The 11,385-nt window shown below is 39.1% G+C and overlaps 1 protein-coding gene across 1 annotated transcript; it reads left to right on the top strand.

Moving 5' to 3' along the window:
- The first annotated feature begins 9,252 nt into the window (after positions 1 to 9,252).
- LOC113462305 lies at positions 9,253 to 9,789 on the top strand. Its single transcript, XM_026802087.2, has one exon. The coding sequence runs from the start codon at positions 9,253 to 9,255 to the stop codon at positions 9,787 to 9,789; it is 537 nt and encodes a 178-aa protein (XP_026657888.2).
- Positions 9,790 to 11,385: the final 1,596 nt, after the last annotated feature.

The raw sequence follows: 11,385 nt of genomic DNA, 5'->3' as shown, positions 1-11,385 counted from the left end.
TCATGTTCCTTCTTAGCATATGTATTGTATGGGCCCTTTTTTTGTTGAGTGAAGTTTATATGCAATCCAAGTAGCAGCATCATGCATTATCCCCTCTCCCATCCAATTGAACTACACTTGTGTTGGGCAAAAATGCTTTATTGGCTACACATCCACCCTCTGAATTTATAGGTTGCAAAATTATAAAACATTACCTAAATATTGGCATACATTATTATCGGTGATGATCACTAGCTCATGCCCATTCGGCAAATATACGAATAAATGAGTCCAATTTAGGTTGAATTAGGGTTAACCCAAGTTTTACCTGAAAATTTAGTTGAGCAACCTGACAATCCACTGCGTCATTGAAAATTTGTCCCAAATATGACAGCAACTAATTTGATAACCCATCTCAACTTGGGCCAACTAAGAGTCAAGGTCAGGCTTTGTTTTGAATTTAGGACAATACTGGCATTTGGGCTTAGGTTTGGGTTAGGGTCTAAGGAAGGATATAAGATGGGATTTGTGTTGGATAAGCATGGGGTCACAAACATGGTGGGTGCAAGCAAAGTAGCAGAGTTAAGGATGGGGAAGTTGGCTGGCTGGCATTTTTTGACCTGACTCATTTACTCAACTGACCCATCCTAGGCCCGACTCGCTTAACCCGGCAAGCCACCAGCGAGTCGGGTTAGGTCCGGGTCAAGGTCCCTAGACTCGTCAAGTTGGTGATGTGCATATTATATAATATATGTTTTTAAGTGGTGGATTTATTGGGTGAGCCACAAGATCAATGACTCAGAACAAAATAGAGACTACTGTTGCTGCTCTGAAATTTGGATTGGATGTAGTATTTAGTTATGGATTTCATGTTAGCTTGTTTTAAACTTGGATTGATATGTAATATGCTTAGAGATTTGTGATTTATAGTGTTACTTTATTTGCCTTGTTCTATCATGTGATTAAGCTTAAAAATTATGGAAAAAATAACTTATGCAAAGGATAAGAAGCCCAGAACTAGATGGGCTTGTACCAAGTGAAATATGGTAGCTAGTTGGTTGTGGGTCAGCAGCTTGGCTGCAGACTAGGTTCAGGTTAGGTATTCTTAACCTACTTGGATTTGGGTCAGACATAACCCATTTGGATTCAGGTCAGACCCTATGGGCTTTGATGTACCATCTCAAGTCAACCTGAGCCAAACTAGATCCGCAGATTGCCACCCGTGGGAGTTTGGGAATGGTTGAGCTGGTGGGGATTGAGATATGGGTGAAGGGTGTGGCCAGTGCAAGGTGAAGAAGGTGAGGGATGGGACTCCGGAAGTAAGATGAGGGTGGAGAGTGAGTGGCCAGATAGAGAAAACAAAGTGTGATTCAACCATCATGGTTGCCAATGACTATTGGTGGCTGCTAATGATTGATGATGAACATAATGTAAGATGAGCAATGCAATTGGATTGCAGGAGGAGGATAATCAGTTTGCAAGATAAAAATTAGTTGAGTTATTTAGCAGGTACCAAGCCTAAAAGTTTAACCTAGTTTAGGAATAACCTAGATGAGGCATGCTATAATTTAGATCAAAACTATAAATAGGGTTAAGTTTGAGTTGAAACTGAGTCTTTTGGTTGTTGTATTGAAGATCGAGATATAAATCTCGTCTTCATCAGGGTTAGGAAGGTTAGAGCTAATACAGGAGGGTCACCCCCTATCCGATAGCTGATGCAAATTAGAAGGTGGCAGCATGAGCTTTAGAGTGAGATAATAGAAGTAAAACAAAAACTTAAACTAGAAGCTACCTAGAAACAAATAAGATAACTAGAGTAGAATTAGAAGATTGCAAGAATTAACTGGTGGTTGCAGTTTACTACTGAAAATACTGATGCTTGGAATCCACCATAAATCTTCAAAAAAGGTTGCAAATTGTTAGAGTTCACCAACTCACTGATTTTTAATTATTAAAAATAAAATCAATATTTTAGTAATCTAGCAACTGATCCAGATTTATCATATTGGGAACAATTCTTATGAATCTTGCTCATGATCATGACAACTGTGAGAAGATTTGGAGTTCCATATGTTAGATTTTTGATCCATATGACCCATTATGGTTGGTTACTGGATGGTTATAGTAACTGACTCCTAGAGAAGTTGTAACTCCCTTATCTTTTCAGATCATAGTAATGGATCCAGGTATGCAATTACTTACGACAAGTAAATATATTCAGACACTTATGATTATTCAGATCCTGTAGATTATGTTTACATGTGGTATCAAAGCAGGTTTATGAATTTTTAATATGACATTATTGTGGATCTAGAATGAGATAAATGCCTTTGTTATTTCATTCCTCATTGTTTTCGTGTTACAATGGGGTGATTTGTTTCTTGCCGTATTTAAGGAATTTTGTTGTTTTCAAACACTCTCTTTTTTCATTTTTTTTGGATTTTGAATTTTGAAACAGAGCCGTTTGCGTGGCATTCTGCGGCTTTCCATAGCCTGTTAATTTGTCTTTTAACGAAAAATCTCAGGTAGTAGATGCCCTAGAGGTGTACATTACTGAGGTTGAAAGTCAATTAGATAGAAAGGTAAAAATTGTCAAGTCTGATAGAGGTGGTGAATATTATGGTAGGTATGATGAAACAGGACAACATCCTGGAACATTTGCTAAACTCTTAGAAAAACATAGCATACATGCTCAATACACTATGCCGAAAATGCCACAGCAGAATAGTGTAGCTGAAAAGCGCAATCGTATACTTATGGATGTGGTTAGGAGTATGTTGAGTAATTTTTCGTTATCCATATCGTTGTGGATGGAAGCCCTTAAGACCGCTGTATACATATTAAACTCAGTTTTCTTCCTATTCACAACTCAAAAGGAGTCTTTGGAACTGCCTTACCAGGAATTCGGTTTAATTTCAACGGTCTTAAGGGCTTCCATCCAAAACGATATGGGTAACTGAAAATTACTCAACATACTCCTAATCAATATCCATAAGTGTACGATTACGCCTTTCAGTTACACCATTCTGCTGTGGTGTTTTCGACATAGTGTATTGAGCCCATATGCCATGCTTTTCTAAGAGTTTAGCAAATGGGCCAGGATGTTGTCGTATTTCATCATGCCTACTATAATATTCACCACCTCTATCAGATCTAACAATTTTTACTTTTCTATCTAATTGTCTTTTAATCTTAATAATGTACACCTCTAGGGCATCCACTGCCTAAGATTTTTCATGCAACAAATACACATAACTATAACATGAGAAATCATCAATAAAAGTGATAAAATACTTCTCTCTACCAAACGATGAAAAGTCAAAAGGCCCACAAATGTATGTATGGATAATTTCAAGAAGTTCTTCACTTCTTGTGGTATTTTTCTTTGTATGCTTGGTTTGCTTTTTCTTAATGCAATCCACTTACATACCGAGATCGGTAAAGTCTAGATTTGGCAAAATCTTATCCTTCACTAATCTCTCTAACCTTTCTTTAGATATATGACTCAATCATCTATGCCACAAGTTAGAAGATCTTTCACTCATCAGGTTTCATTTAATTCCAACATTATGATGCAAGGTCAAAAGAGTTTCAACAAAATGGTTATCAAGGTTTATTTTGGATAAGCCATCACACAAGATACCAGAACCAAAAAAAACCTTTTGGTGCTAGAGGAAAAACTTTTTTTAATATCTTTTATTTCCACCCTTGATCCGTCATTATGGCATAGAGGGAGAGGGAGATCCCACTTTCTTCCTCATCTCTGCACTCTTCTAGGCAAATCACCCAAAGAGCTGGGTTGCCTAGAAAGATCCGACCATCACAAAGAACGAACACTACACCAAATCACCCTAAGATCTCTGTTTCTCCTCTTCAAAACACACACATATACACACAGCAAGAAGGAGAGACAGAGAGAGCGCGAATGGGGAGGATTAAGAATCATCGGCAAGGGAGAGGAGTAGAAGGGGGTAGCTTCTGCGAGAACAAAGCAACTGGCCCCTCCACCTCTTCCTGAAGCCTCATACTTAAACACATGAGCATCATGAATAGTGGTTTGATCAGCTCAGTTGGGACCTTAATCTATTTCTGTTAAGGTTCTAGTTACCTTTCTTATTTGTATCCATGCAAATTAAATGTTTTAGCTGGAAACTTCAGTGGCTTAGCCTTCCATGTAAAGAGTTGTGATTTCGTAGACATGTGGTACAAATTAGTATACTTGATAGTTTGATATGACATACATTGTGATCATATAGATTGGTAAAGAATTATTTTGATGAAGTCATTACCAATTACTATTGATTGAGTATGTCAACTACATATCATGTTATATATATATGAAATATAAATTTCATTTTAATAGTCATATTATAAATTGTCAATTATATGCAATGTCATTATTTTAATTTGATGTCTATGTTATGACATAGTTTGGTAGTTGCTAAAGTGACCCAACTGGAATGTTTAATGGACATCAAGAAAAACTTAATACCCTTATCCCAGGTATTAAGATAATGACTTTGCAAATTATGATTTACAATTTTCAATCATGAGATATTATAGATTGGCCCAAAGGTGCACCACTTTCGAATGATTGATTTACTAAGTTAGGATGATTAGTGAGTATCCTTGATTTAATAGGTATTGGGTGTTCAAAGGTGACAAGCCTATTTGAATTTTGGATCTATATCATTAATTATTCTTAGGTAAATTGGGAATCACCATAATAGTAATTTAGTGTTTCATAATTACTATCTAAAAGTGTACTATGGTAACACTGTTTATGTTATTCATTATTATCATTGCTAACTCAAAATATTAATGTTGTGAGCATTTTCTTATTACAAGTATTAATGTTAGAAGCATTTTCTTATTGCCGGTTTTCTTATTGCAGTATCTATTTCTGTTTTGTTTCATTCGTAAGGTTCTTCTGTTTCAATCTTTAATGAAACCAATTTCTCAAAGTGGAATGAATAAGTCCAGTTTCACCTTGGTGTTCTGGATCTTGATTTAGCTTTCTGAACTGAGAAACCAGCTGATATTACTAATACAAGCAGTGCGAAAGAAAAGACTTTCTATAAGTCTTGAAAAACATTGAACAGACAGAGCATTATGTTTATGCGGATGAGCATAGCGAACAACATTAAGTCAACGCTTCCTGAATGTGACAGTGCTTAAGCATTATTGAAAATTGTGGAAGTCTATTGTCGATCCGATGATAAGTCTCTGGCAGGGACATTAATAGCTAAGCTTATCCCCATTAAATTTGATGGTACTCATGGGATGCATGAGCATATCCATGAAATGACTAATATAACTGCTAAGCTGAACGCTCTTCAGATAAATGTGGATGAATCCTTTCTAGTTCAATTTATTTTGAACTCCTTGCCTCCTCAATATAGATCATTCTGAATTCACTATAATACTATTAAGGATAAGTGGAATGCGAATGAATTGCTACAGCATAATGGTGAAGTTGGAAGGCATAATCGTACACTTATGGATATAGTTAGGAGTAATGTTGAGTAATTTTTTGTTATCCATATCGTTATGGATAAAAGCTCTAAAGACCATTGTATACATATTAAACCGGGTTCCTAGTAAGACAGTTCCAAAGACTCCTTTTGAGTTGTGGATAGGAAGAAAATCGAGTTTAAGATACTTGTATATTTGGGGTTGTCCAGTGGAGGCCAGAATTTATAATCCATATGAAAAAAAATTACATTTTAGAATGATTAGTGGATACTTTATCGGTTATCCCAAAAAATTCAATTGGTATAGGATTTACTGTCCTAATCATAGTACCAGAATTATAGAGACCGATAATGTCAGATTCATTGAGAATGGTGAAACCAGTAAAAGTGATAAACCACGAAATATGAAAATTCAAAAAGTTAGGATGCAAGTCTTTTTACCCATGACTTCTAAGAAAATTGTTGTTCCTATAGTTGTCACACAGTTCGACAACATTGAACAACAAATTAATAACAAAATACTCCATGACAAAGTTATCACTACTGAACAGGTTGTAGAAGAATCACAAGAAATGACATTAAGTAAATTTTAGAGAGAAAGAAGATCTGCCATTCCAAATGATTATATGGTTTATCTATAAGAATCTGATTTTGATATAGGGACAAGAAAAGATCTAGTTTCTTTCAAACAAGCCATAAAAAGTGTTGATTCTGCAAAATAAATTGATTTGCCCGAAGGTTGTAAGACAGTTGGATGTAAATGGGTCTTTAAAACTAAGCTCGACTCAAAGAGTAATGTTGAACGATATAAAGCCAGACTAGTGACCAAAGATTTCACTCAGAAAGGAGGCATTGATTATAAAGAGTCCTTTTTTCCTGTGTCTAAAAAGAACTCACTCAGAATCATTATGACTTTGGTTGTATATTATGACTTAGGGTTGCACCAAATGAATGTAAAAACTACTTTTCTAAATGGAAGTTTAGATGAAGAAGTCTATATAGATCAGCCCGAAGGTTTTCTATTAAAGAAAAAAGAGCACACAGTTTGCAAATTAAAAAAGTCAATATATGAACTTAAACAAGCTTTTCAACAATGGTATTATAAGTTTAATGATACTATCACTTCCTTCGGTTTTAAGAAAGTTTATTTTTCTAGTTCTATATATTGACGACATATTGCTTGCCAGTAGTGATCTTGGCTTATTGCATAAAACTAAGGTTTTCTCTCAAAGAACTTTGAAATAAAAGATATGAATGAGACAACCTACATGATAGACATTGAAATATTTCATGATCGATCACGTGGATTGTTAAGGTTGTCTCAAAAAGCATATATAAATAGAGTTCTAGAGAGATTTGGTATGGAGAACCGTTAAGCTAGCGTTGCTCCAACTCAAAAAGGGGATAAATTTAGTCTCATGCAATGCCTACAGAATGAATGGAAACGTAAGCAGATAAAAAATATTCCTTATGCTTCGGTAGTTGAAAGCTTGATATATGCTCAGACCTGCACTAGACCGGACATTAATTTTGCAGTTAGAATGCTAGGCAGATACCAAAGTAATCCAGGAATATATCACTAAAAAGCTGCAAAGAAGGTGATGAGATACTTGCAAGAAATAGAGAACTACATGTTCACATATAGAAGATCTGATAGACTTGAGGTGATTGACTATTCGGATTCAAACTTTGCTGGATGTGTGGATAATAGAAAGTCAACGTTTGACTATTTGTTCTTATTAGTTGGAGGTGCAATCTCATGAAAAAGTGCCAAACAGACTACTACTGCTTCATCCACAATGGAAGCAGAATTTGTGGCATACTTTGAGGCCACAGTTCATGGTATGTGACCGCGTAACTTTATCTCGAGATTTGGGATTGTCGACTTTCGCTGCTGAGAATTTCTTGTGATAATACTGCAGTTATTTATTTCTCCAAAAATAACAAATATTCTAATGGTGCTAAGCACATTGAGCTTAAATATTTTGTCGCTAAGGAGGAAGTTCAGAAATAACACGTGTATAGAAAATATAAGAACATAGCTCATGATTGTAGATCCTTGGACAAAAGGTTTACAACCGAAGACCTTTAAGAAGCAGATTGTAAGAATGGGTTTTTGTTGTAGCCCATAATGTTAATTGAGGATTATACCATGTTTATTTCTGTGACACCTGAAACGAATTAATTATATTTCTAATTTTTCTATTCTTCAAATGTATATACATGCATGAGTTTGAATGTATGACCACTGGAATTATTTCTAACAAAGACATAATATTTGACCATTATAGATAATTCTCATTTATGGACTGTGGTTAAATAATTTGCTGGTGTTGTGGTACTTGGAAGGAATATGTCACTTTGTAGATATGGAACCGCCATGACTCGCACTAGTAAGTTGTTTAATTATGGTATTGTCATGAGCAAACTAACTATGGATTGGAATGTTGCGTGCCTAATGTTTATATCATTCTATCCAAATAGATATTATGGTCATATGGCCAAGTGGGAGAATGTTAGATTTTTGACCCACATGACCAATCGTGGTTGGTTAATGGATGATTATAGTAACCGACTCCTAGAGAAGTTGTAACTCCCTTATTTTTGATGGAAAGATGAACTCAAGGGTCTCTCTCTGCCTATTTAAGAAACACAAAACCAGTCTCTATCACGGGTGTTAAACAAGGTCAAGAGGGAGAAAAGAATTTTATTCAGATCATAGTAATGAATCCAGGTACGCTTACTTACGGCAAGTAAATAAATTCAGACATTTATGATTATTCAGATCTTGTGGATTATGTTTACACCAGAAGCCTCCTTCCAAACATCATCCACTTCACTGGTGCTGGTGAGAGGTTGCTAAGGAACAAGCAAGAGCCTTGCATTCTCAAATTGAAGCAGTGGAGAGGTCACTGGAAGTGGTGAAGATGCTCGTGATCGCGACTGGTAGCACCGGAAAATTGTTGCGGCGAGAGATGTCGGAGATAGTATTTACAGTGAGCAACATCAAAGAGATTTTGAGGTATGGAGAGAACAATATGGAGCTGCAGAAGATGGGCATTGAGATTCTGACTGGCCTGGCAATGGACGAGACTCCGAGATAAGATTGGGAGCAGCAGCGGGATTATTAAGCTTCTGCTGGCTTTCTTCTTCAACCCGGGATTGACAAATGATTGCCAAGAGTTGAGTGTCGAAGCGGGGGAGGCATTGGCGCTGCTGGTTTTGGAGAGCAAGCAGAACTGCAATAGGATCTTAAAGGACTGGGAGGTACATATTGAGATGGCTTATTGGCGAACTAGATAATCCTGTTCTTTGCATAAATGCTTCAAGGATCCTTCACAAATTGTGTGCCTACAGTAGAGGTGGGTATTGGGCCGGGCCGCCCATGGCCCGGCACGAAGCGGGCCGTGCCAGGCACGACCCGCTTGCTACAGTAATGGGCCGTGCTAGGCACGGCTCATAAAAGGGGGCTGGGCTGGGTTAAGGATTTCTGGCTCGCGGGCCGAGCCCGGCACGGCCCATAAGGGCATGGGCTGGCATAATTCGTGGGTCAAGCACAGCATGGCACAGCCCGCGGGCCTAGGGCACATGCTCCCATTTATATTCCCACGCTTCCCCACTTCGTCATCCATCGGAACAAGCTAGAGACGGAAGAGATTTAGAAAGCGAGAGAGAGAAGGGGGGGAAGATGAAGCTGGTTTGGTGCCCGGAAACGACATCCAAGGCGTAGATCGACGCCGTAAAAGCCTTAGCCGACCGTGATCTCGAGGAGACCAATGTGGCAGAGCTGGTAGCCGCCATGGCCGGCGGGTGGAAGGCTCAGCTCATCGTGGAGGCCTGGGATCACGGCGACGGGGCAGCCACGAGCCTCGGCCTCGAGGCTGCTGCCAGGCACACGCGGGGGCGGCACGTGTGTGTGATCCCAGACGAGCGGTCGGTGGCCGAGTACGTGGAGGTGATGCGAAGAGCGGGGCTGCCGGCTGCGGAGCTGGCGGTGGTGGTTGGGGAGGCGGAGGAGGTGATGGGGGAGATGCAGGGGGTGGACTTCATGGTGGTGGACTGGCGGCGGAGGGATGCGGCGAAGGTGCTACGGGCGGCGAGGGCGGGGCCGAGGGGGATGGTGGTGGTGAGGAAGGGCGCCGGGAGGATGCGGAGTGGGGCGGCGGCGATGGTGGCGGGGACGAGGCTGGTGAAGTCGGCGTTCCTGCCGATAAGGAGGGGGCTGGAGGTGCTGCATCTTGGCGTGGGGAAGGGGCCGAGCTTGGGCAGTGGTTGTGGCCGATGGATAAAATATATGGATCGCGACACCGGCGAGGAGCATGTGTTCCGGCGTTGATTCATGCCAGGCACGGCCCGTCTTGTGCCCGGCATGGGCCGTGCCAGTCCCGGCATGCCCCGCCACCCCACGGGCCTAGGAACGTGCTGGGCTTAGTCTTTAGGTTAAGCGAGCCGTGCCAGGCACGACCCGTTTAGTAATAGGTCGGGCCAAGCACGGCCCGTTTGGTCTGTGGCCCGGTAGGCCTGAGCCGGGCCGATGCCCATCTCTAGCCTACAGTGGAGCTGCCCAGCCCGGTCTGGCCCGATGCCCATCTCTAGCCTACAGTGGAACTGAATGCATTGATCATCTCAAGGGATCACTGCAGCCATTACTATTGTAAGCATCTCTCTCTCTCTCTCTAACAAAGAAAGCATGGTGGTAGGTTTCTATTTGATATATTTTTGTATAGATACCCTTCTAAATATCAAATTTTGCGTGAATACCCTTTGAAAATTGGTATTTGCATGTATACCCTCGTAAAACTCTGTTATTTTACAAATATCTCTAATATAACGGTTGTTTTAACGGTGTTAAAAAAATTATATTTTTATTAATTAAAAATAAAATGAAAATATGAAATGACGTTATCATCGTTGCTCCCCCCCCCCCCCCCCACACGCTCATCTTCCCCACCCCCCGCGCCTGGCTTCCCCCACCCAGCATCTCATAATTATGATATTTGTGCTTTGCAGTTCTTGATTAAGCCAGCTTTTAATCTTTGTCGTTATCTTGGAATTTAACAATAATGGTGCCTAATTAAGGAAGCTCTGCAATTCTCCTGCTAGCTAGGATTCTTTTTAATGGTACACATTCTAAGGGTAAAAGTCCCACCAGTGCAATCTTAAGTGTTCCTAGCTACGATAACTCCTAGAGAGGAAGAGAGAGAGAGAGTGAGAAAAAAAAAAAAAAACAAAAACAAAACAGTGTCACCATAGTTGTAGTAAACAAGCGATGTATTCTTGTACAAAGATTTGCATTTCGGTTTAATAATTCCAGCCATTAAACACCAACCAAGATGAATAGGTACAATAACATCATTCCATATTTTCATTTTATTTTTAATTAATAAAAATATAATTTTTTTAACACAGTTAGAACAACCGTTATATTAGGAATATTTGTACAATAACAAAGTTTTGCGAGGATATACATGCAAATACCAATTTTTAAAGGGTATTCACGCAAAATCTGATATTTAGAAGGATATATATGCGAAAAACCCTTCGATATAACTTGGCTAGTTTTTGGTTTTTCCTCACTTGTTTCATTACGTGGGCATTTTTTTGAGAGTAAGTAAATAACAGATCTGTTATCACAAAACTGGTAATTTTTTATCATAGAAATGATGATTTGAACTGCACGATTGCACGCCTGCCATCATGAATACTGCAGGAACATTCATATATACAGTCACGCCCAGTATATATGCGTCTCCTACTAATGTGTGTATCAACCATGATACACTGTACAAGTATCTATAGACTCGAGCAAGAGTTGAAAATCCAATGCATTTCTTGGAGATAATTTGAGCTTCTTAACTGGTCTTTCATATTCTTCTTCAACATTTTTCCATCTGTAAGTATTGGGAATTAGTAAAGGTCATTTCTTTTTTAT

Source organism: Phoenix dactylifera, unplaced genomic scaffold (assembly GCF_009389715.1).
Source record: "Phoenix dactylifera cultivar Barhee BC4 unplaced genomic scaffold, palm_55x_up_171113_PBpolish2nd_filt_p 000026F, whole genome shotgun sequence".
NCBI classification, from domain to species: Eukaryota; Viridiplantae; Streptophyta; class Magnoliopsida; order Arecales; family Arecaceae; genus Phoenix; species Phoenix dactylifera.
Note: the sequence above shows the minus strand (reverse complement) of the source record. Positions and strands in the feature narration are given on the sequence as shown.